This window comes from Cynocephalus volans, chromosome 16, assembly GCF_027409185.1.
Source record: "Cynocephalus volans isolate mCynVol1 chromosome 16, mCynVol1.pri, whole genome shotgun sequence".
NCBI classification, from domain to species: Eukaryota; Metazoa; Chordata; class Mammalia; order Dermoptera; family Cynocephalidae; genus Cynocephalus; species Cynocephalus volans.
This window is the reverse complement of record NC_084475.1, coordinates 16,334,087-16,358,842: the sequence shown is the minus strand read 5'-3', so window position 1 is coordinate 16,358,842 and position 24,756 is coordinate 16,334,087. Positions and strand designations below refer to the sequence as shown.

The 24,756-nt window shown below is 54.4% G+C and overlaps 2 protein-coding genes across 2 annotated transcripts in view; one reads left to right on the top strand and one right to left on the bottom strand.

Annotated features, from left to right (window-relative positions):
- Window positions 1–6,430: 6,430 nt before the first annotated feature.
- GALK1 (galactokinase 1) lies at window positions 6,431–12,759 on the top strand. Its single transcript, XM_063080349.1, has 8 exons — window positions 6,431–6,651; window positions 7,537–7,726; window positions 8,186–8,305; window positions 8,485–8,620; window positions 8,746–8,927; window positions 11,943–12,093; window positions 12,170–12,332; window positions 12,420–12,759. Exons 1-8 carry the CDS (start codon window positions 6,487–6,489, stop codon window positions 12,489–12,491), a joined length of 1,179 nt encoding a protein of 392 aa, XP_062936419.1. The 5' UTR covers window positions 6,431–6,486; the 3' UTR covers window positions 12,492–12,759.
- The window catches only part of ITGB4 (integrin subunit beta 4), a 30,264-nt gene continuing 18,231 nt past the window's right edge, over window positions 12,724–24,756 (bottom strand). The window contains exons 26-40 of the mRNA XM_063080350.1: window positions 24,453–24,601; window positions 21,550–21,754; window positions 20,839–20,996; window positions 20,225–20,405; window positions 19,956–20,093; window positions 18,172–18,354; window positions 17,960–18,091; window positions 16,532–16,762; window positions 15,686–15,922; window positions 14,709–14,858; window positions 13,954–14,142; window positions 13,713–13,868; window positions 13,467–13,631; window positions 13,279–13,389; window positions 12,724–13,171 (exon numbers count right to left, since the gene is read on the bottom strand). Coding sequence (XP_062936420.1) covers window positions 13,032–13,171; window positions 13,279–13,389; window positions 13,467–13,631; window positions 13,713–13,868; window positions 13,954–14,142; window positions 14,709–14,858; window positions 15,686–15,922; window positions 16,532–16,762; window positions 17,960–18,091; window positions 18,172–18,354; window positions 19,956–20,093; window positions 20,225–20,405; window positions 20,839–20,996; window positions 21,550–21,754; window positions 24,453–24,601 — 2,525 coding nt within the window. The 3' untranslated portion in view covers window positions 12,724–13,031. The remainder of the gene's footprint in view (window positions 13,172–13,278; window positions 13,390–13,466; window positions 13,632–13,712; window positions 13,869–13,953; window positions 14,143–14,708; window positions 14,859–15,685; window positions 15,923–16,531; window positions 16,763–17,959; window positions 18,092–18,171; window positions 18,355–19,955; window positions 20,094–20,224; window positions 20,406–20,838; window positions 20,997–21,549; window positions 21,755–24,452; window positions 24,602–24,756) is intronic.

Genomic DNA, 24,756 nt, shown 5'->3' with positions numbered 1-24,756 from the left:
CTATAGGGCAGGAGCTTCAGGGACAGAATGGGGTCACCAAATGAAGACAAGCTTTGCAGCTGGCTTCCCTGAGCAGGGACATCTGAGGCCAGAGAGGGAAGAGAAATTCCTGGCACTCTGAAGGCGGGGACTGAGAATTTCCTGCCCCTGGAGTCACACAGGGCACATAGCAGAGGCTCCAGGCAGATTTGCTAACCAAATCAAATGGCTCTGACAGCCCCACAGCACAGCTGGCTGAATCTGCTCCTGGCACAGGCAGCAAAGAGTTAGCCTAGTTACTAAGAGCTTTGGTTACTGGCCTGGCTTCCAAACAGGGAGTGTTCCATGTAAGAACTAGGGCTCCAGTGGTCTAGGAGAGCAGCTGCCCCTCCTGTCTCTCACTAAGCAGAGGCTGAGCCTTAGGTCTCGACACTTTTGTGCACAGCTCAGGCTGGTAGAGCCGAGGGTGCAGCAGTCCAAGGTGTTCATGGGGACAGGGTGGTGGTTGAGAGAACAGGGTCAGACAGAACCAAGTTCAAGGCCCAGTTCTCCCGTTAGGATGAGTTCCTTAACTTATCTGTGGCTCTCTTCTTCATCTGTAAAATGGAAATAATAAAGTGTTTACCCAGTATGCTTGCAAAGATTTCATGAAATAATCTGTGCAAAATTCAGTAAGCTCTAGGGGTGACTTTAAAATTACTGTATTGGGGCTGGCCAGTTAGCTCAGTTGGTTAGAATGTGGTACTGATAACACCAAGGTCCAGGGGTAAATCCCTGTACTGGCCAACTGCCAAAAACATAAATAAATAAGAATACTGAATTTGGCAACACAACGTCAAGGGCACTGACCAATCAGAATAGACACTGGTAGTAAACAAACAGTACTGCCCTACATGTGTATTCTGGTTGGATATCAGCCCTGAGATCTGGGCTTACCATGGGCTCAATATCAATGTTATCAATATTACAAAAGCTGTTATTAATATTACAGAAGGGCAAACGGAGCTTAAATCAGGAAATAGATTAAACCTCTGGGACCAACAACAAAAAGAACCTGCCAGAATGAGTGAGATGGGGGGGCCATCTGCTGAGAGCAAACATTATCAGAGGCATCAGTTCGGGAGATGTGAACCCAGATTTCATCAGGGAACGAAGCTGTAGTGAATTCTTATAATTTTACATTGCTGTGGCACCCATTTTGAATACATTTAACTTCCTCATACCAGAAGCAGGGCTCAGTCACCCTCGACACAGTTTCAAGTTCTAGACCCGCCCCACCCCCAGTTCCTCAATGTGGGCGATCCAGATATCTGCCATAGACAACTGCTCCCTGGTGGCCACTTCTCTACTTGACTGGCCCTTCTGATCCTCACACCCCGCATGGACTGTGCAAATATGCCACCGTGACTACCTCTCAGTCAATGCATCAGCTCCTGGAGCTCGTGCCTGCTTGATTTAAACCCACCAATTCAAAGTCCCAGAGGGAAACCTGTTTGGATAACACCCTGGATTGTTAATCTAGAAAAAACACATTAGAGAAAAATGTCTCCAAATATGTGGAGTTTACTTGGCAATAGAAAATAGGATTATAATCCAAAATGCATACCATGGCAAGCTATGAATGCATTTGGCAAGGAAGGAAGGGTAAGAGGAAGCTTTTTACTGGCAAAAAGAGAGAGGTTCACGCAAGCTGCTTGGAAGCAGAGTTCATTCATTTTGGAGGCTCAAAGTCAGATTTGTCATGAGTTCATTGGTTGAGATGCCCTTACTGGACAGTTTCTTCTCGAAGCATCTTGTCTCAATTATTGCAGTTCTAAAGAATGTCTAGTGATAAACTTTGTCACAGAAACATGTGCACATGCACATGCAAACCAGGAGATAAGTGAAGGATGTGAAAAATGTGAAAGGATTTCTGCAACAATTCTTAGTCAGACAAGCAAGCACAAGCCCCCTTTGCTGTGTCCCCAAAGTTCATATATAAGAAGCTTAATTCCCATTGTAACTGTTGAGGGTGGGAAATCCTATTATGGTAATTGAAAGGTGGGGCCTTGAAGAGGTGATTAGATTGTAGGACCATTCCACAGTCAATGGATTAATAATGGTGGTCAGGGCCGTGGTCCAGAGGGCTTTGAAAAGAGCATGTGAGAATCTCTCTCTCTCTCTGCTCTGCTGTTTCTGCCATGTGAGGCCCCTGGCTTACTGTTGCAACCACCAGATGTGTTCCCTGGACTCTGGACTTCTCAGTCTCCAAACTGTAAGCAATAAATTTTGTATTCTTACAAATTACCTAGTTTCTAGGGCCGGCCCATGGCTCACTTGGGAGAGTTTGGTGCTGATAACAAAAAGACCACGGGTTTGGATCCTATACAGGAATAGCCGGTTAGCTCACTTGGGAGAGCGTGGTGCTGACAACACCAAGTTAAGGGTCAAGATCCCCTTACCAGCCATTTAAAAAAAAAAAACCAACAAACAAATTACCTAGTTCCAGGTATTTTGTTATAAGCAACAGAAATGGACTAATACATCCCTCTTTCATGCCTTTCCTAGTCTTATTTTGTCTGGGTCTAACAGAAAGTGATTTCACCAATTTCATAGGACCAGATAAAGGTGTTGGCCCATAGGTCCCTCCTCTCTCTCCCTGTCTGTGCTCCCTGACCTCCGTGTGTGTGTGTGTGTGTGTGTGTGTGTGTGTGTGTGTGTGTGTGTGTGTGTGTGTGTGTGTGTGTGTGTGTGTACTCCAGGCATGCCGTATACCTCCAGGGCCTGTAAGTAATAAAATTTTTCTTTCCATCTGGTCTCTCCCCTGATCATTGGAGGGGTGCTGTCCATCTTAAGGATCCTAAATTACAACACAGGCTGTGACTGCCACAGAGGAGCCAGAGCTGCATCAAGTGTGTAGACCTTTGTCACATGAAGAAAGAGACCACGTCAAGCAAGGAGGGCCCAATGGGTGAGAATCTGGCCTTGATGAGGGAGACAGACATGTACTCCAGCAGAGAAGAGGTATCTTTGGCCCAGTATCTTTGGCCTCAGTGGCCCCTCCATGGCCAGTACAAATATTCCTTGGCAATCTCCCCATCAGGCACCCTGGCTGGCAAGTGTGGTATTCTCACCACCAGATAGTATGTCCCATGGTGTATATTTTCCCAGGATCTATCATGACACCTCAGCCCTATGCGGTAGTCGGCTCTGGCTGTACTGATACAATCAAGTTTCTCAGCCAGCAGAGGACAGGACTTGAAGTGCAGTTCCCCTGTTAAGGTGCCACCTCCCCCTCAATCCTGTGACATCTGGGCAGGAAATGGGAGGGAGGTCAAAGGTCAAAGCAGATTTCCTTCTGAACAAATTTCATGTAACACACTAGACAGGACGCTACGAGGAAAGTAAAGACACCTCCCAAAAGAAATCAAAGTTTTGGAATCTGTCTTCAACGAAGTGTGGCACTTCCCCTTGGGCCAAATCGAGATTTCCAAGAAAAACTGAAACAATACAAAGGATAAAGATGGTTCAACTGGGCGTTTTCAATCAAATAAAACAATGGAAATAAAAATAAGGGTGTGGGTTTCAAAGTGGGCAGGATTCCTCCTTGCTCTTATCTTAGAAAGCTCTCTTCTTCCGTCAGAGCATGTATCTCAGTCAGAGGGGCTCTGATTTGGGGCTGTGTCTGCCTCCCAACCAGACCGGGAGAGCCTGAGGCTTTTTATCTTTCTGGCCAATTGCACACAGAGGAGTCCAGAGATGCCTGTTGAATTAATGGACAACTGATAATAATAGCAAACATTTATTCTGTGCTTACTAAGTGCCAGGTGCTGGACTGGGCACTGTATAAAGATTATCTCATTTAGTTCCTTTTATAGCAGCCTATGGTGGGGGTTGTGGAGCGGGAATCACTTGTCCCATTTTACAGATGAGAAACGGGCTCAGAGAGGTCGTCGTTTGTCTGCAATCACACAATAGTAAGGAAGGAGATTTGGGCTCAGTGTACAATTCAATAGCTTTAATATATTCACAGATACACGCAACCATTATCAAAGCCAATTTGAGAACATTTTCCTCTCCACAAAGAGAACCCCAAACCCTTTAGCTATGACCCTATTCCCCCCCAGCCCTAAGCAACCACTGATATACTTTCTTTCTGCATAGATTTGCCTCTTCTGTACATTTGATATGTGAAATCATACATGTTAACTCAGAAAAGACACAATAGAGAAAAATATCTCCAAATATGTTGAGTTTATTCAGGAATAGAAAATAGGATGCCATTGCTGGGCAGTTTCTTCTTGGAGTATCTTATCTGAATTACTGTAGTTCTAGAAAAGTCTAGTGATAAGCCTTGTCACAGAAACATGTGCATACCTGCAAAGCAGGGGATTTGTGAAGGACGTGAAAGGACTTCTGATGGGTTTTAGAAAATCCTTGCAAACAGTTCTTATCTCAGACAAGCAAGCATAACATAAGCCCCGCTCCTTTGTACCTTTCCTGGCCCTGTTTTGTCTGGGACTGGCTTCCTTTACTTACCATAATGTTTTCAAAGTTTATCTACGTTGTAGCATGTATTAGTGTTTCATTTATTTTTATAGCTGAATAATATTTTCATTGTATAGATATACACATTTTGTTTATTCATTTACCCTTTCATGGACATTTGGGTTGTTTCTACCTTTTGGCTAACGTAAATACTGCTGCTATGAACTTTGATGTAAAGTTTTTGTGTGGACATATGTTTTCAATTCTCTTGCATATATGCCTAGGAGTGAAATTGCTAGGCCATATAACAACCTTATGTTTATCATTTTGTGGAAATGCCAAACTGTTTCCAAAGTGGCTGCACCATTTTACATTCCCACCAGCCGTGTATGAGGGCTTCAGTTTCCCACGTCCTACCAAGACTGGTTATTGTCTGACTTTTTATTTTAGACATTCTAGTGGGTGTCCTTTGATGCAGAAAAGTATTTAATTCTGATGAAGTACAATTTATTTATTTTTCTTTTATCACTTCTGCTTTTGATGCTATATTTAAAGAACCCATTGCCTAATCCAAGGACACAAAGACTTACCCCTATGTTTTCTTTCAGGAGTTTTCAGAGCTGCCTTTTGAATGCAATTCCCTACTCTCTGGGCAAACCTCTGAGCAGGCCCCAAGGTACATGCCTGGCCACAACTCCCCACAAATGTTATAAGATAAAGAATTGTAACACAGCAAGGTTGCTGGCTCGAAGACAGACAGGTTACTGATTGATATGTAAAGATACTGGGAAATTGCCCTAAGAAGAGAATGTTTGCTAAAATGAAGCTTTTGTTGAAAATTGCATTATAGAAGGTCACCTTGCTTGTCTTACTGAATGTTACCAGCTTCTATTGTTAAACTTGTTAAACTATACTTAGCAAAAACCCCACCTATGCTCTCTTCCTGTAACTTCCTTGTCTGGAGAATAAATATGGGAAGAGAACCCCAACTCGTGGTTAATTTCCCAAATGGAAGGAATGCCTCTCTCTTGAGCGTTCTGGAAGATTAACCCCTTTTCGGGGATTCTCACTACTCAGAAGAGATGGGCTTTGAGCAAAGCAACACACAAAGCCCCCACCCTAATCCCAAATAGGCTGCTTATATTTCAGTCTTTCTGTTCTAGGGTTTCATATAGGGTGGGCAGCTGTGGACAGTCATCCAGGCAGAGACTGGGGCCAGCCTAAAGGTTTAGAGTGTAGGCTGGCAAGACAGGCATGTCTTGACTATGGGCATGAGCCCATACCTCTGAGACCAAGGCTCCTGGGTTGAGGAAGCACCTGCAGGGGCCAAGAGCACAACCTACCTTGGCAGCTGCATAAGTCCTTCCAGGAGAGGCTGGGCCCACTGCTGGCCACTGCCACCCTCTTTCAGTCATCCATCTCTAGGAGCTGTTTCTTTTTACCCTAGGCAAGGAACCTGTAAGAAGTGACCCCCTGGTCACCACCAAACTGTGCCATCCTTATCTCTACTTACACCGAGTGCCAGGCACCTCTTAGAGACCCATGATCAGGGCCTGGTGACCTTTCACAGCTACTGGCCCTGAGGACCCAGGAGATCCCTTTGTGAAACCCAGGTCTACTGGGTGCCAGCTCAATTGCTCCAGCTGTGTGTGTGGTGGTGGGAGAGGGGGGCACACAGAGAGGCACCAGGACCAGGAAAGGGCAGCTCAGATCCAGGTGTGCCAAGTGCCACTCAGGGCCATACCCTTTCAAGTGGGTGCCCCGCCATCTTTCCCAAAGTCCAGAGAAGACCTCATAGGGGGTACACAATCCCACTTGGCGGAGCCCGCTCCTGCCTTCCGCCACTTGTGCTCGGGGGTGGGAGCGGGGGGGGTGAGGGGGGCGCCCCGCAGGTGGAGTTGGGGCGGGGGCGGAGCCAGCTGGGCGCGGGGGCGGGGCTGGCGGGGCTGAGCGCACCCGCCGCACGTGGCCCCGCCCCGAGCATCCCGCGACCTCGGGGCCGCGCTGGAGTGGCCGCGCCTCTGGCTGCCGGCGAGCGCCATGGCTGCTGCGCGGCACCCCCAGGTCGGGGAGCTGCTGGCCGAGGCCCGGCGGGCCTTCCGGGAAGAGTTCGGGGCCGAGCCCGAGCTGGCTGTGTCGGCGCCGGGCCGCGTCAACCTCATCGGGGAGCACACGGACTACAACCAGGGCCTGGTGCTGCCCATGGTGAGGGGCTGCGCGGGAGCCCCTGAGCCCGCTGCCGGCCGCCCCGGGCGTCGGGGGCGGCGGCGGGCGCTTTCTCTCCGCGCAGCTCGGGGGACGGGCAGGCGAGTGTGCGGGACGAGCCCACCGGAAGGACCCGGGGACCCGCCGTTTCCCACGTTGGAAGGGAGGAAGCCGGGAATCGGCGAGGAAAAAGCTGGGAGAGGGGGTGCGGACCCCTCTTCGCTCCAGCCGGCCCTCTGGGGGCTGCTGGTCCTCTTCTCTCAGCCTGGAAGCGTGTTCCCTTGAAATGTGGGGTCCTGTTCAGCACGCAGAAGGGGACACTCCGGGCCTCTGGCTACCGTGGTGTCCCAACCACTGACCTGAGCTAACGTAGCCCTCAGCCTCCTGGCCTAGCCCGTTCAGTTTACAGAGGAGGAATCTGAGGCCCAGAGAGGGTTAGTGAACAGCTGAAAGTCACACAACTGGTCCTTGGTGGGGCTGCGACCAGACGAGGCTTCCAGGTCTCAGCCTGGAGCCCTTTCCACCCCACAGTGCAGCTTGGGAAGTTAGTGGGTACCGTGCATCCGAGGCCATCCCCAAACGGGAAGGCATTGGAGCTCCTCCGATCCTGCTTTGCCTTTGAACTAGCTCTCTCCCACTTTGCCCTACAGCTCAGGGCAGAGTCCAGGTATGCACGCTGGCTGCAGCTGGTCCCGCCCCTGAAGACCCAGGGGGCAGGGCTCGAGCCCCCAAGGCGGAGCTCAGCCCTCAATTCTTCCCTGAGCCAGCCCCATTCTCTTCAGGTTGAGCCTGGAGAGCATGTCCCTGTCTGTCCCAGGCATCAGAACCTTGGCCTTATTCTTTCAGCTGGCTTATGCTTTACATACTCCTTGTCTCTCCTGCCAGGCATTAGAGCTTGTGACCGTGCTGGTGGGCAGCCCCCGAGCAGACGGGCTTGTCTCTCTTCTCACCACCTCTATGGATGCCGATGAGCCCCGGCGGCTGCAGTTTCCGCTGCCCACAGCCCAGCGGTCGCTGGAGCCTGGGACCCCGCAATGGGCCAACTATGTCAAGGGAGTGATTCAGCACTACCCAGGTATGGGGCCCAGGCCTGGGTCAAGTCCACACTGGTACTAAGAGTGCCATCTCACAGCCACAAAGCCCCTTAATTCATCTAATGCACTGTAGGGAAGGCTTGTAGAGTGGAGCATCCCATTGTACAGATGAGGAAACTGATGCCCCAAGAGGTTCTAGGATTTGCCTGGGATTTCCCATTACATAATTTGAGGAGCCAGGATTCAGACCCCAGCCTGTTGGTCTCCAGAGCCATAAACCAGGAGGACAACTAGGAAAACTGTCCCAGCAACTTCAGAGGGTGGGAAGGTGGACGGCGGTGGGCTCCTTGGCCCAACAGGTTGGTAGCCTCTGACAATTGAGACATATGCCCTGGAAGCAGCTGCCAGGCGGTTGCCTCCCTCTCTGCCAGGACACGTGCCCTTCCTGTGCCCATCTCCTAGGCAGCTCATCTTACCGTCACCCTCTCTTTCCCCTGCAGCTGCCCCCCTCCCTGGCTTCAGTGCAGTGGTGGTCAGCTCTGTGCCCTTGGGGGGTGGACTATCCAGCTCGGCATCCCTGGAAGTGGCCACGTACACCTTCCTTCAGCAGCTCTGCCCAGGTACGACGTAGGCCCCAGCCCCTGACCCAACCCTCCTTCCCTGAGGTCTCGTTGTGGTCAGAGCTTCTTCTCCTGCTGTGGCTTAGGGAAGGGGTCAGGGGAATCTCCCTGGAGTGTGATTGGAGCTACTGCTGCCCCCCTCCTGGGCCCCAGCCTCCTCACCTCACCCTGTGCCGCAGATTTGGGAGCAATAGCTGCCCGGGCCCAGGTGTGTCAGCGGGCCGAGCATAGCTTCGCAGGGGTTCCCTGTGGCATCATGGACCAGCTCATCGCCCTGCTGGGGCAGAACGGCCATGCACTGCTCATTGACTGCAGGTCAGGGGCTTCCCTTGTGCCCTCCCACCTTATGATCAGGAGCTCCTGGGCGGAGTGTGCCCACTGCCTGACATAGCAAGCAGACACTTGGCCTTGTCATCTCCCCCACTCCCACTCCACTCCAGGTCCCTGGAGACAAGCCTGGTGCCTCTGTCAGACCCCAAGCTGGCTGTGCTCATCACCAACTCCAATGTCCGCCACTCCCTGGGCTCCAGCGAGTACCCCCTGCGGCGGCGCCAGTGTGAAGAAGTGGCCCGTGCGCTGGGCAAAGAGAGCCTTCGGGAGGTGCAGCTAGAGGAGCTCGAGGGTGAGAGCTGGCTGGGCCTCTGTCCTGGAGGTGCTGGGCCCTGATGTGGCCTCCTTGCCTGGCCTTGACCCTGCCATGCACAGCAGCTGTCAGGGCCTTCCCCCATGCTCTGCCCATTTCCTCCAACACTGCAGGCCTAGGGCTCCCACCTCAGCAGGGAGGCTCGAAACCTTACTGTTGTTTTACCTAATAAGAGAATTATGTAAAACGCAGAAAAATACAAAGTAGAAAATAATAAGCCACACCACCCAGAGATAGGCGCCACTGACATTTCCACATATTTCCTTCCAGTGTTTTTCTGCATCTGTGTTTTCTTTCTTTTTTTTTTTTTTTAAAAGATGACCGGTAAGGGGATCTTAACCCTTGATTTGGTGTTGTCAGCACCACGCTCACCCAGTGAGCAAACCGTCCATCTCTATATGGGATCCGAACCCTTGGCCTTGGTGTTATCAGCACTGCACTTTCCCAAGTGAGCCACGGGCCGGCCCCCTTCTCTTTTTTTCAACCTGACATTTCTTCAGAGACATGCCCTTGTTTTCCTTAACGTTATCTCTGAACCCTGTCCTATGCACGAAAGGCCCATCATCAATGTGGCTTTTTAAAGCTCCGTAATATTTTAGCAGACAGGTGCACTGCCGTTTACTGACCTGTATTCTTATTTTTCTTTATTTGTTCTTTTTTATTTAAAAATTTTTTTTTTTTTTTTTTTTTAAAGATGACCAGTAAGGGGATCTTAACCCTTGACTTGATGTTGTCAGCACCACGCTCTCCCAAGTGAGCCAACCGGCCATCCCTATATAGGGATCTGAACCTGTGGCCTTGGTGTTATTAGTACCACACTCACATACCTATTTTCTTTTTTTTTTAAATTTACTTTTTTTTTTAATTCTTAATTTTCTTTTACTTACTTAAAAAAAAAATATATATATATATACATATGTCTTTATCTGCATTCTCTTAATATTTTCTTAGGATTGGATCCTTAGGAGTAAGATTACAGTCAAAAGATTCAAGTATTTTTAAGGTTCCTGATACACATGGCCAGGAAGATAGTCTATTTAACAATTCTAAAGTCATAGAAATATTAACTTATTTAATTCTGACTATATAAGCAGATAGTATTACTGCTTTCTCATTTTTGAAAATTTTTAGTTTTTTGTTTCTTTTGTTTTTTATATACACACTCCAGTGCAGAGATGTTTTTGTTTTTTATTATTTGCTTTTTGATGGAGAATCTTCATTAAGTGGCAATGCTGAGCTCTGAACCCAGGCAGGTTAGCTCCACAGCCCCCTCTCTTGACTAACGTACCAGGCTACCCGCACTGAGAGCTGTTCCCTGCCTGGCAGTGTGGGTGTGCTCATTTCAGGGACACTGGCCAGCTCCGAGGGACTGTCTTGTCTTCCTGTGTGAACTGTGACGTTCTCCAGAGCAGCCCTTCAGACCTGCCCTGCTTTCTCTGTGCAGATGACCTTGGCCAAGGTTTTCACACTTCAGCACTTTTTTTTTTTTTTAAAGATGACCGGTAAGGGGATCTTAACCCTTGACTTGGTGTTGTCAGCACCATGCTCTCCCAAGTGAGCTAACCGGCCGTCCCTATATTGGATCCGAACCTGTGGCCTTGGTATTATCAGCATCACACTCTCCCTAGTGAGCCATGGGCCGGCCCACACTTGAGCACTTTTGACATCCCTCCTTTCCACCCCAGCCGGCCCACACTTGAGCACTTTTGACGTCCCTCCTTTCCACCCCAGCCTTTCTGTACGGCTCCTCCGGGCCCCGCTGTACTGAAGGAGCAGTGCTCCCCCTGCCTTCTCCAGAGTCTTGCCCCAGCAGCTCCCCCACTCTCTTGCACATACTCTCTTTCCTGTCCTCTGCCTGGCTGCATCCCTCTACCCCCAAAATATGCTCAGTTTTGTTCTCTCCTGAAACATCACCCCCATTATCTCATCTCCATTAACTTCTTAATCCTCTGAATCTGCCTGCCCCTCTACCATGCCACTTGCCATGACAACTCTCTTCAGGGTTCCCACATAAGCCTGTGTATGTGTATTATACCTGGCCCTTGGCTGGTTGCATCCCCACCACCAGGCGTTGTCCTCAGCGCACAGCACCAGCCACCGCTGAGGACTGGAACTGGAGCCTGCAGCCCCTAGCTGTCCCAGCTGCAGCCCCACGTTTCCTCCTGGGGCCCTGCAGCCTGTACCTGACCCACTCTGAACTCATCCTCCTTCCTTCCCCCTGGGCTTGTCCTCCCGACTTCCCCTTATCTGTTACTTCCTCAGCCTGCCACTCCTGTTTGAAACCTCAGAGTCACCTGAGTCCTCTCTGTCTTCCTTCCATTTAAGCCACCCTCCCACTCTTATGTGTGACCCCTGTCTCCTCCTTTCCCACCTCCCCTCCATCAGGCCCCCCAGCTGCCACCTGGGCTCCTGGTGCCCACTTCTCCCAGCCTGGGCCCTCTTGACCAGGGTGGTCCCTTTTGTCTGCTTGAGCTCTGCTCCATCCCTTCCCTGCTCCAAAACCTCTGTGGCACACAGAATTAAGTAGCAAAGTCCCCTGGCACACAGGGCTCTTCCCTCCTCGGCTTTAGCCAAGTGAGACAGCCCTGCTTCCTGATCCTTGGCTGTTCCAACAACAATGAAAAAAAAAGGAAAAGCAAGATTTCTTCTTGCTCCTGCTCTGTCTTGGCCTCTTGAGGGCAGCACTGAGTCTGGGGCTTAAGCTGCTCTTTATTGAGCCACCACAGTGTGCCAGCCCCCTGCTGGGAGTCCTACCTGTTATCTCAGGCACCTATTATACAGATGAGGAAGGGAGGCTCGGAGATAAGGGAGCTCATCAAGCCTGAGATAACCAGGCTTGCCCCCACCCCATGCCTCCCACCTGTCACTGAATAGGTGCTCATAAATAGCTATTGAGTAACTGCGGGGCCCCGGCCTGTGGTGGCCCCTTTCCCCACATGCTCAGGGGCCCACAGGCAGTGGGAGGTGGGTCTGCCGACCCCTTTGCCTCTGCAGCTGGCCGAGAGCTGGTAAGCAAGGAGGGCTTCCGGCGGGCACGGCACGTCGTGGGTGAGATCCGGCGTACAGCCCAGGCAGCAGCTGCCCTGACCCGTGGGGACTACAGAGCCTTCGGCCGCCTCATGGTGGAGAGTCACCACTCACTCAGGTGAGGCCCTCTGTGCGCCTGCACCTCCCAGGCCCGGGCTGGTCCTGTGCCACCCCCTCCTTTATCCTCTCTGCAGGGACGACTATGAGGTGAGCTGTACCGAACTGGACCAACTGGTAGAAGCCGCGCTCTCTGTGCCCGGGGTTTATGGCAGTCGCATGACTGGTGGTGGCTTTGGTGGCTGCACAGTGACACTGCTGGAGACCACCGCAGCTTCCCGTGCCATGCAGCACATACAGGTGGGTGGTCACCAGAGCCTGGGAGAGCAAGAGAAGTGGATTCCTAGGGTCCTGCCCGTCGCTCAGACCCCACCTGCCTCTCCCCAGGAGCAGTACAGCGGTACCGCCACCTTCTACCTCTCCCAAGCGGCTGACGGAGCCAAGGTGCTGCACTTGTGAGGTGCCCCAGGAAGGCACACAGTGGGGACAGGGCCTGCAGGTGGCAGGTCATGCGGCTCTGGCTCTGGCGCCCACCTTCTACATCTGGGTGCTCAATAAACTTGTGCCTCCGACCATGGTACCCACCTGCCTCTAGAGGTGGGTGTGTGCTTGGGTGTCACAATCGCTCCCATACTCCAGGCTGGCGCCTCTCAGGCACTGGAAGAATGGACAGGACAGAGCCAAGCAGTAGCAAAATCTTTTATTAAGTGCAAAACAAAAACTTGGTCTTTTGTCGTGCTGGTCCCAGCTCTTTGGTTATAAATGGGTTTGGGTCTGAGGGGTAGGGGGGAAGGCAGAAGGGCCTTCCGGGACCTCTGTCCCTTCAGGCCTCCCAGAGGACATCTACCCCCGGCCCTATGGCCAGAGGCACTGGCCCTGTGATCAGCATTGTGGGTGAGCTGGGCCCCCAAGGGTCCAAGGATAGAGTAGCTGAGGAGATGCTGGAGAGGTGTGGCTAGGAGGGGGCCCAGGTTCCAGGACACTGTGGGGGTGGGAGGGTCAGGTTTGGAAGAACTGTTGGTCCATCTGAGTGCTGAGCATCCCACTAGTGGTCAGCGTCCGGCTCACAAACTCCTGGGTCACATGCCGGGTGAGGGAGCCACCTGCCTCCAGGTGCTGAGACCCCAGGGTCAGTCCATCTGCAGGTAAGAGGCGTTGAAGGACCCTGTCTGGTTCCCTGCCCTGCTCCCTCTGTTACCTCTGTACTCCCAGGACAGCCAGGATCAGCTGCCCCTTGGTGACTCACCCAGCAGGAAGGGCTCGGTGGTACTGGCATGGGTGGTGGTGACACTGCTATACTCGCCTTGCAGTGGATGCTGGAAGAGCCCGGGGTGGCCTCCCAGCTGCGGGAAGGGGCCTGGAGTGGACAGATGGGCCGGTCAGAGGGTAGTGCCAGGAGACGGCATGGCCAGAGAAGGGGTGGGGGCGCCCTACCTCCATCCTGGGACTCGATGGTGATGATGCCCTCGCGTTCTGGCCCGAAGCCCTCGGTGGTCCTGGCCTGCACCTTGAACTTGTAGGGCACATTCTCGCTGAGGCCAGGCACTGTCAGCCGGCTCTCAGGGTTGTCTCCATCCACCCGGAACGTGGTGGCTGGCCCTGAGCAGGAAAGATGCTTTCAGCCTCTGTGGCCCCCTCTCCGCCCCTTCCCCGGTCCCCCAACCCTGGGGCAGGCAGTACCTCCTCCTTGGGCCATCTCGCAGGTCACTAGGTAGCCGAGGATCTCCCCATTGGGCCTCCGTGGCCGCTCCCAGCTCAACTGCAGTGAGTCTGGGCTCAGGGCAGTGAATACCAGTGGGCCTGGGGCGCTGGGAGTGCTCAAGGTGAAGGCGGAGCCTGGGGCAGTGGAGGGAGAGAGAGCGGTGTGTGGGCGGGTGGTGGACATGACCGGGCCCCAGTGGGGCGGGGGTGGGCAGCTCACCTGGCAGAGGGCAGAGCGGGCTGTGCGGGTGCACCTGTGATTCAATGGTGATGACACCCTCACGCTCTCGGCCCCAACCCTCCTGGCTCTGGGCCCGCACGCGGAACACGTAGGAGTGGTTGGGCAGGAGGTCTTCCACCACCACTGAAGTCTGGCTGGGGTTGGGGATGTTGAGCCGGTGCAGCTCACCTGGGGGGTGGGGAGAACAGACAGTAGAGCAGTGTTACTCCCACTCCTAGCCTCATCCCCTCTTCCCTAGGCTGCCATCAAGACCTGGTTGTCACCCAAACAGGCCTAGCTGTGGTTTGGGTACAGCCTGGGTAAGTATGGCAGGGTTGGTTAGTGAAGTTGTACACTATACAAGAGACGGGTGGTGCCTGCAGTCCCACCCATGTTCTGGCCAAATCCTGTGCCCTGGCCAGGGGTCTCTGGTCATGCTGCTTCAAGTGTCTGTGCTTACAGAAGTGCCATTTCCCAGTGCCCACAAAGGCCAGTGGAGGCCCTGGGTCCCTAGGCCTATGAGGCCTCATTCGGCAAGACCTAGCAGAGGGTATGACCAGGAGGGAGGCCCAGGGAGATGGAAAAGGCCTCAGAAGAGAGGAGTTAGTGAAGGAGATTGGTGGGTACGGGGGTATTAGACCCTCTCAGAAAGTCTGGGTGGGGGCATTAGTGCTCAAGGAACTTGGGTGGATTCCTGACAGCCAGGGTGGCCCTGTGTCAACATGGGGCCAGGCCCTGTAAAGCAGTAGCCTCACCGCCATTCAGCAGCTGGTAGTCCACACTGTAGCCCTGCAGCACCTGCTCACACTGTGGCTCCTGCCAGCTCACTTTCAGAGATGTGGGTCCCAGGGCAGAGAACACCAGGCGTGTGGGTGTGTCAGGTACACCTGCAGCCAAGCGGGAGTCTGGAGACAGGAAGCTACAGTCAGCTGGAGAGGCAGGGGCTGGGGTCTCAGGGTGGGAGCCATGGTTCTACTCCCTAACCTCCCTCATTCGCTGGCCTGTCTACACTGCCTGCTGGCCAGGCAGCTCACTCACCCTGCAACACCCTGCCCAGGCCGCCCAGCACCTCCCGCACATCCTTAGAGTGGGTGTGGGCTCTGCCTGTGCTGAGAAAGGGTGAGCACTGTTGAGTCTGCCAGCCCCCCGCCCCCACCCCCATCACCTCAGCTGGCCTGATCCCTCCTGCCCCAGCCCAGCACCCCAGAAGGGCAGAGGCTGCGTTAGGCATCAGCACTGATGGGGCGGAGGGGGCAGGTGGTTAGGTCCTGTGGGCAGGCAGGGGTCCTGTCGATGGAATGGAGGGTAAAGCGGTGGGCACAGGCAGTGGCTATGATGGGTGGCTGGATGACAAATGGAGCAGGACAGCCGTGGAGACAGGATGACCACCCCTGTACTACCTGGGCCCCAGGAGGGCGCTGCTGGCTGCCCAGCCAGGATTATAGAGTCTCGCGAGCTCCTGGAGGGGGGGAACCCCTTCATCTGAGCCCGACTCCGAGGCCCCAGGGCCCAGGACAGTGGAAGCCTGCTCCTCCCGTCTTCCCAGATGGGAGGGAGGCCTAGGGCAGGACAAAATAAGAGTGAGCAGGGTCAGGGGCTCCCGCATGTGTGCGTACATGTGTGTGTGTTGGGGGATAGACAATGGGGGACAGCATGCCTGCTGGCCAAGCATTCAGGATCTGGAAAAGAGGTGGCGTTAGTGGGAGAGGCAAGATTGGCAGAGGTCACTCACCGTGGGAGGAGAGGGAGGTGAGGGTGGAGTAGTCCCTGGGCAGCGTGGCCGAGTGCGAGTGTTCCGTGCGGGTCAGCGAGTGGTAGTCCCGTGTGAGGGTGGAGGACGTGCTCAGCACACGGTGGGGCAGGTGTGGGCTCAGGTGGGTGCCGTAGACAGTATTGGCTGTGGTCATCCTGTGCAGGGAGTTGGCACTACCCGGGAAGGCAAAGTCCATCCGGCCATTCACCAGGTGCTCTGCAGGGGGAGAGGAGGGTCACTGGGTCAGGCCTGTTCCAGACCTAAGCCCCATGGGGCAGGCTGTGGCCCTGGGAATTCCCCAGATTACCTACCCTCTGGGGGCCTTGGAATAAATACCACCAGTCTCCCTCTAACCGGTAGGGACAGAGGCCACACAGGCTTCCACAGCCCATGTCCTCTGGCTCCCTGCTATGGATAGCCTGAGCACACTGACCCCAACCGGGGGACTTCGTGCCCCTGCAATCGCCCCACCCTGGGGAGAGCCCAAAGCCCTCCCTCATGTCCCTTGAGGCCCCTGAGGAGTCTGCTTGGGTACCAGGGCCTGCTCGCTGGACAGGACAGACTTATGAAGCTGTATGCCCCCAGCAAGGCAGGCACCCTAGCGGGGGTCGCTGTCCCTGGGGGCAGTCCTGCCTCGGGGGTCCCTTGGCTCCGGGAGCCTGCCTCTGCACAAATGCATGCCCCCCGCCTGGCAGGGCACCTAAATGGGCAGCCTGGCCCAGGCTGGGGCCCTGAGGCTGCGCAAACAGCCGCCCCAGGGCCCCAGCCGCGGGCGGGAGCGAGCCTCGCGGGTGCAGGGTCCGGCGTGCCGGGCAGGCCCGTCACCTCCGGGGGGCCGCGGTGTCGCGACGCGGGGCAGGCTGCCGCCCTCCCCGCCCACGCCCTCCGCGCCGCTGTCGGCGGGGTCGTCCGGGGGCCCGCGGGGCGCCTCGGCGGCGTCGGAGGAGCGCCCGCTGCTGGCCGACAGGCGCGGGATGAGCTCCGGGGGCAGCCGCCACGTGACGCGCCGCAGGTCCAGCTCCTCCCCCAGCAGGGGCTCGAACTTCCAGCCGCCGCCTTGGGAACAACGAAGGGCCGCGTTGGCACCGCCGGGGGCGCGGGAGGGCGGCTGCGCCGAGGAGGGCCGGGCGGGAGGAGGCCGGCGGCGCGGCGACGGGAGCCCGTCCTCCCGGCTCTGTGGGATCCAGGTGTGTGGGGGTGGGGCTGGGGATTGACTGCGGGACTGGGAAGCCTGGCGACAGGTGAGCCCGCAGCCCCGCTCGATCCCTGCCGGATGAGCGAGTGCAGCCTTGGCCGCAGCTGGGGAGGAAAGACCCCTGGACCAGCTGGGAGACCTAGGGGGAACCCGGGCTTTGTCATCAGCTGCGAGGTCTGTCAACTGCTCTGAACCTCAGTTTCCCTTCTGTACAATGGCGAGAGTATCCTCGCCACTGCTTGACTCCCAGGGACAGTTCCAGAAACCACAGGGTTCTTTGTAGGTAGTGTTAGGAACAGCTGAGCCAGGTCTCCTGCTTCATAGCAGCTGCTCAGACCCTCAAAACAGTTCCCGAAGCCCAGGCTCAGCCCCATGAAAGCAAGTGTGTTCACGGGGGGCTGTGGCATAGACAGGGATGGAATGTGATACAAATGATGAACATGCCCCAGAGGATTTTCCGCTCGTGGCATTGTGTGAGTGCATCCCAATTTACAGATCAGAAAACTGAGACACAGAGAGGGTGGTTCATCTGATGTCCCACTGTGGAGCCAGAGCTGAACTGAGCACTCAGGAGTCCCAGCTAAGGGCTCTTTGCACCACATTGTGCCCCAGAATCAAGGAGGGACGAACAGCCAGTGGGGTGTCACTGCCTTGTTGGCTCCCCCCAACCCTGCCAGGTGGCTGCTCAGGGCTCCTGGGCCATGCCTGCCTCCTCTCATGTAGGCCTGCCCCTAGGGGGTGGCCTGCACATCTGCCCCCATGGCACAGCTGGGGAACCTTCAAGTGGTCCCATGGGCGTGAGCCCATGTACACTTGCACAGGCCTGTGTGCATCTGCCCCAGGCACACTTCTGTATGCACTTGTACACGGATGTGCACGATTGCGTGTGGGCCACGTCAGCTTTGTCCCCTCTGTGTACCCAGTGCCAAATCACAGGCTCTGATATTTGACCTACATGCTCAGCAGTTGCTGGCCCTTTGCTCTCCCTGGACACCAGATACAGCCCCACCCCACACCAGGACCCCGACCTTCCTCTGGTGGATCCCAGGCCCACTCACCTGTGTCATCAGAGACGCTGGGCCGCTGGCTGCCGGCCGGGGAGCGTAGAACATCATCGCTGTACATGAGGAAGCTTTCGTAGTCCTCCCCACTCTGGGCATCCACGATGGGGATGTCGGGGATGATGGGGACTGCAGGGTGGCAGGAGATGAGCCAGAGCCCCAGTTGTGGCCTCCTGCCCCCCACCCCATCTGCCCCGCCCACCACTTACTGGACATGGGCCGCTTGGGCTGGGTGGCCAGGTTGATGATGGCCTCCCGCTCGGGCCCCCATCCGGCCCCATTGCGCGCCTTCACCGTGTAGCGGTACGGCTGGGATTCTCGCAGGTTCTCAATAAGTAGCATCCGCCTCTTGGGGCCGTCCACCAGCACCTTCTTCATGGGCCCAATGGGTCCTGGGGCAGGGAGAGTGCTTCAGAGGGGTCACCCAGGTCCCAGCCTGGTATCAGCCCTGCCTCTGACATAGTGGGACTTCCCTCCAGCACCTGAACTGTACCCAGAGGGCAGAGAGCAGGGCTGGGGGCATGCAGCTGCTGAATCCCTGGCACCTGCCAAGCCCTGAGCACCTCAGCATGACTGGCTTAGAGAAGTGTCACCAACTCTCCAAAGGACGCATTGCTAAGTGACAGAGCCAGCACTAGACTCAAGGTGGCCCCGTTGTCACCTCTACCAATTGGTAAACAGTCCTATGTCCAAGGTGCCTCCACAAGAGGCTCACTCAAGAGGTGAGGGGTTCTTGGCTGACAACACCAAGGAACAGGGTTCAATCCCTGTATCAGGCAGCTGCCAAAAATAAATAAAAATAAACTACTGATTTTATTTTTTAAAAAAAGAGGTGAAGAGGGTCCCAGGATGACATCCTCCCACCCTGTGCTCACTGTTGACAAGCCCCAGGTGCTCTGTTGAGGAAGCAGAGGCAGAAGCATCTGGACACCCACCACAGCTGGCCTTGGGGCTGCCGTGGCCACATGAGCTAGGACAGGAGGAGAGGAGTGGGCTGAGGGGGGCTGGCGAAGGCTCAGGGGGACAGGGTGGATTGCAGGTTGAGGGTTGTGTGGTGATGCCAGGGGGCCAGCAGTGGCACCTTAGCAGACAGCAGGGGCCAGACAGTTCTCCTTGACTCACACCTAGAAGGTGGATGGACACGCAGCCTGGGGAGAAGAGAGCATGGGATCCCTGGCTGCTCTAGTGCATTCTAAGTGAATCTGACCCATGTCGGGTCCGCAGATCATCTGGGGGTGGTGAGCTCCCCGTCACTGGGACCCACCAAGCAGAGGCCAGGAGGCACGGAGGCCCTGCCCCCGGTGAGAGGGACGCTGATGTCCCTCACTCCGTCATCTCAACAACTGGCAGGGTCACCCACCCTTGCCTTCCTTGCAGGACTGGAAGAAGTAACAGTTCTGCCAGGTGCTCTGGCCTAGGGCTGCCAGATAAAGTACTGTATGAAACATTCTTTAAAAAATAATTATTTAGGGGCCGGCCCGTGGCTCACTTGGGAGAGTGTGGTGCTGATAACACCAAGGCCACGGGTTCGGATCCTATATAGGGATGGCCGGTTTGCTCACTGGCTGAGTGTGGTGCTGACAACACCCAGCCAAGGGTTGAGATCCCCTTACCGGTCATCTTTAAAAAAAAAAAAAAAAAAATTGTTTATCTGAAATTCAGGGCATCCTGTATTTTTATTTGCTAAATCTAGAACTCTACTCTGGCCCTAAAAGAACCGTGTAAGAATCAGCCACCTTGGTTTCCTGTATGGGGAGGCGCCTCTGGGCCTGTGACCACCCCCCTGTGGGCTTCTGGGCTTGGCCTTGGAATACAGCCCAGCCCAAATCTAACAATGCTTCAGGCTTATCTGCTGACCAGGACAACAGGCCTCAGCTGCCCTGCACAGCAGGTCCGGGGGTGACGCAGAACCCCAGCCCTGCCTCTGGCTCCTTCCCCTTCCCCCTCCATGGCTGCTGTCCCTGGGGGCAAGAAGAAGGGGTCTGGTTCTTACGGTTTTCCTCGTTGACCAGGCCGTAGCAGACCTCGTAGGCTGTGATCTCACCATTGGTCTCAGCAGGCTCGGCCCAGCTCAGCTGGGTCACAGTAGAGGAGACGACATTGAAGGCCAGACGCCCTGGCTCGCTGGGCACTGCAGGGGAAGGGGCAGGAAAAGCGCTGTCAGCAGAGAGAGAGGGCCGAGTTCTGGGAGGCAGGGAAGGGGAGGCCTGAGCACGCTGGCATCAGGGTAGCTGGGGGACAAACGGACATGGGAAGCCTCACCTTCCTGGTGGGTGCGGCAGGACACCAGGGAACTGTAGGGACCCTCACCCTGCGCCCCATAGGCGCACACCTTCATCTCATAGTCACAATACGGGTACAGGTTGGTGAGCTCCACTGAGGGCACCTTGCTGTCGAGCAGGTGGGCTTCGGACTCGGAGTCACCCTGGATCCAGTACTTCACCTGTTCACAGGTGGGGGGACTGGTCGATGGGGAGCGGTAAGCGCCAAAGCTGCTCACCCCTCTATTGACCCCCTGCCCTACTGTCTCCTTTGCACAGATGAGACACTGAGGCTCAAGAGGGGAGGGGCTGAAGGACTGCCACATTCACATGGCAGGGTGGGGGCAGAGCAGAGAGGTCTCCCGGGTAGGGTGAGGGGGCCCCATTCAGGGAAGGAGGGCAAATGTCTGAAAAACTCAGGAATGGGTCTTCCGTCTTCCCCAGGCACAGACGGGATTTCCCTCTGTCCACTTGTTCTCAGACCCATTGGTATCAAGCATGGCCTTGCCCTCTCCCTCAGGGGCCCCTGGCCTCGGGTGGCCCACCTCTCCAATGGGTAGTGGGTGCCAGACCTCCCCATCCACCTCTGTTGTTGCCCACTGTCCCCCACCTTACCCGGTACCCCAGTGGCTTGCCAGGAGGGGGCAGCCAGTTGAAATGGATCTTCCGGGACCCGACGGCCTTAGCATTGGGGTTCTGTGGGGCGCCCAGGTCACCGCGGGGGGGTGGGGATGACAGGTGGGGATGACTCTTGAAGTTCCCGTCTAGTTCATCTAGTGGGTCAAGTCAAAGTGGGGCAAAGGGCTCAGAACCCCCTTCACCACCAGGGGACGCCAGGGACTCAGCTGCACACCCAAGGCTCCCTGGCCCAGAGCATTCAACTGAGGCCCATCCACCTGCATGCCTGGTGGGGCTGGTGCCCCATTGGTGCCTCAGAGGGCATCATGCCAAGCTTGGGAAAGGACCCAGGAGGGTATCTGGAGGAAAAGAAGGAGGGAATGCTCCACATGAGAACATTTGCTCCCTGCCCACATCTCCACCCCCCTACCCTGAATATCTCCCTCCCCTCAGGGCTGGGGTCACAGATGCCACCAAGCTGGAGGCTGAGGACTGATAAGAACTAACTGGATTGCACTTTTTGAAAGGATAAGTATGTCCCAAGTACTATTTGGGACATACTTACACTACAAATGTGTTTGTCATTTATGTGAAATTCAAATTTAACTGGGCATCCTGTGTTTGTATTTGCTAAGCCTGGCAGCCCTAGTTGAGGGTCCCCCAGCCCTTCCTCTCCACCTGCCTAAGCTGACCCCAGGCTCTGCACACCTCGGTCCCCAATGATGATGGTGGCCGAGTGGGGCTGGCCCAGGCGGGCCCCAAACTTGGGGTTGCTGAGTTGGATGTGGAAGCGGCGGGTCTGGCGGCCCCGCAGGAGAGAGTCCACCTCCTGCAGCTCCAGGAGCTTCACCTGCAGCTCTTTCCAGCTCTCCCCAGGGAGGAACAGCAACTCGCCCTCCACAGGGATGTAGTCCTAGGGGCAGAAGGGGTCAGGGTCAGGTCAGCTGGGCGATGAGGCAGCTTGGGAATTAGAGCCTTCCAGGGGGACCACAGCGTCATGGCCTCACGCTCCACCCCAACCTCATGGATACAGGCTGTGTCACGTGTGGATACGAAACAGCTCATGTTTGTCTATGGCCATACTAGCCTGAACGTGCCCGATCTCGTTTGGTCTCAGACACAGCTCATGTTTATGTAGCACTTCCTGTGTGCCAAGCACTTTACAAGTATCAGCTCACTTAATGCTGACAGCAGTGTGAAGTAGATTATTACTACCCCCATCTTACAGGTGAGGAAACTGAGGTTAAGAAACTTGCTCAAGTTCACATAGGTAGTTGTGGCGGAGCCAGGATTTGAACCAAGGCACAGAGAGAGACACAGGGATGCACCACAGAGGCAGAGTGCCACACACAGGCAGGCACTCAGCCCTCAGGAGCTGGGATTTGCAGGTCCTATCCAGGAAGGAAAAAACTGTCCCCTATATTTTGTGTGTGTGTGTGTGTGTGTGTGTGTGTGTGTGTGTGTGGAGAGAGAGAGAGAGGGAGGGAGAGAGAGAGAGAGGGAGGGAGAGAGAGAGAGAGGGAGGGAGAGAGGGAGAGAGAGAGAGACAGATAGACAGAGAGACAGACAGAGAGAGAATGAGAGAGAATCACTGTAGAGAGAGAATCACAACTGGGAGAAAATTATCTTTCTCACACAATACCACTAGGTGGCGCTTCAAACTAACATTTTAATTCCAGGCACAGCTACACTGGCTGGCTGCAGGGAGCAGACTCAAGTCCACTTCAGAAAGTGAGGCCACAGGTGTAGGACAAACAGGGAGTTGCCTGCAAGCGACAGATGTGGACACTTCCAAAGTGTCAGTGTCTTTTTTTTTTTTTCTAAAGATGACCGGTAGGGCCGAGCCTGTGGCGCACTCGGTAGAGTGCGGCGACGCTCCCGCCGCGGGTTCGGATCCTATATAGGAATGACCGGTGCACTCACTGGCTGAGTGCCTGTCACGAAAAACCAACAACAACAACAAAAAATAAATTAGAAATATTTAAAAAAAAAAAAAAAAAAATAAATAAATAAATAAATAAAGATGACCGGTAAGGGGATCTTAACCCTTGATGTTGTCAGCACCACCAGCTCTCCCAAGTGAGCCATGGGCCGGCCCTAAAAATGTCAATGTCTTGAAAGACAAAGCCAGGGAAGTGTTCTAGATTAAAAGGAGACTAAAGACACATGACAACAGGGTGCAATGCCAGATCCTTGACTGGTTCCTGGGTTGGGGAAAAATGCTACAAAGGACATTATTGGGACATGAACATGGGGAGTTCTGAATATGGACTAATTATTAGGTACTAATATAATCGATGCAAAGTTTCTTAAATTTGATAATTACACTGTGGTACATAGAATGACCTTGTTCTTAGCAGGTGTCTGCAGAAGGGTTTGGGGTCTACAAGATGTCTACAACTTACTTTGAATAGTTCAGCAAACAAAACAAACAACTCCCTCTCCCCTCTCTTCTATGTATATACTTATGGAGATATAGATAAATAGATACAGGTGCTTACATCTGTGTAGCTATCTATATAAACATCTATACAGAAAGAGAGAGCAAATATTAACAATTGGTGAATCCATGTAAAGGGTAAATGGGTGCTAATTTTATTAGTCTTTCCATTTTTCTGTATGTTTGAAGTTTTTCCAAACCAAACAAAAAGGTGAGTAATAATAAAAATATTTTTAAAAATAGTTAAACACCAAAGCACCTTTATGTAAGCATAATAGGGTAGCCAGAATCTCTTGTATAATGTGGCATAATCGATGGCATTTGTGGACATACACATTCTTCCTTGGAAATTTTACTGGGAGCATTGGAGTACTTATGAAAACTGTTCCTACCAATAAAAAGAAGTAACAAAAACCACGGTGTGGCCGCGCTGCTGGGCCCTGCTGCATGCATGCACTTCTGTGTGTGCTGAACGGGCCTGTGGACCCAGTGAGGCCAGAACTTTAGTACTTTAGACAGAATTTTTGATATAAATATTTTAAGTTTTTCAATGTTGGTAATAAATTTAGAAGTAAAAACAAAAACGAAAAACCTGTGGGCCAAACCAAGCATGTCTAGCACCTGGATTTGGCTGTCCCCAATCTGGAGGCTCAGCAAGGAAGGGAACACCAGCCCAGGCCATGGTTCTCCCTGCCTTGAGGAGCTACTCCTGCTGCCAGGCCCTGGGCAGGGCAGACAGTGACAGCCCCTAGGGAGTCTGGCCCAGGGAAGTGGGGTCTGCGATTCCAGCTCAAGAAGCCCAAAGCCCCCAGGACTGGGGCAGACAGAAGAGTCCATTCTCTATGAAGGGTTTGGCTGCTTTGGTGGAGGCTGGGCTGTTGGAGGGGAGACAGGAATGGTCTGGATGACCCTGGCCTATCTAGGAGGACACAGCTCCTGGCCTGAGTCCCTGGCAGTGATGGGGACTCACCCAAGGCGTCACTGGCACTTTGGGTGAATGAGACACCCCGCCATGGCAGAGGCAGATGGACATATCCTTGGGAGGCCAGCCAGGGGTCCCACCAGCATCCAGGTGCTCAGGCAGCTGCCATGTCCTGCTCTGTCCTATGAACCCAGTTGGGTGCCCCCCAGACCCCTGAGATGCACCCTTGACTCCATGGTGTCACCTTACCCGGTTGCCCTGTGCTGTGTTGTCCTGCGTGCGGTAAGAGACCTGGGACTTGCCGTTGTCCAGGATGCGCCGGATAATGGGAATGCGGGCCACTTGGTCACTGCGGCTGACGGAGTACTCCGGCTGCTCGAAGGACACCACCCCGCTGGCTGCAAAGAGCCCATTGCCGGTCAGGGTCTTAGCCTCAGTCCCTTCTCAACCCCTGCCCCCACCTCTGGCCCAGCCCGACCCAGACTTCAGGAGTCTGTTTGATACCCTCTCCCCACTGCCCTGTGGGGCTGGCAGAGGAATGGGGTTGAAAATT

What these genes read in the sequence shown, in the direction of transcription:
- GALK1 (XM_063080349.1), top strand. Translation starts at nt 6,487, where the DNA reads ATGGCTGCTGCGCGGCACCCCCAGGTCGGGGAGCTGCTGGCCGAGGCC. An exon ending in AGTGATTCAGCACTACCCAG is followed by an intron (nt 7,727 to 8,185) that starts GTATGGGGCCCA and finishes TTTCCCCTGCAG; the next exon opens with CTGCCCCCCTCCCTGGCTTC. An exon ending in CCTTCAGCAGCTCTGCCCAG is followed by an intron (nt 8,306 to 8,484) that starts GTACGACGTAGG and finishes CCTGTGCCGCAG; the next exon opens with ATTTGGGAGCAATAGCTGCC.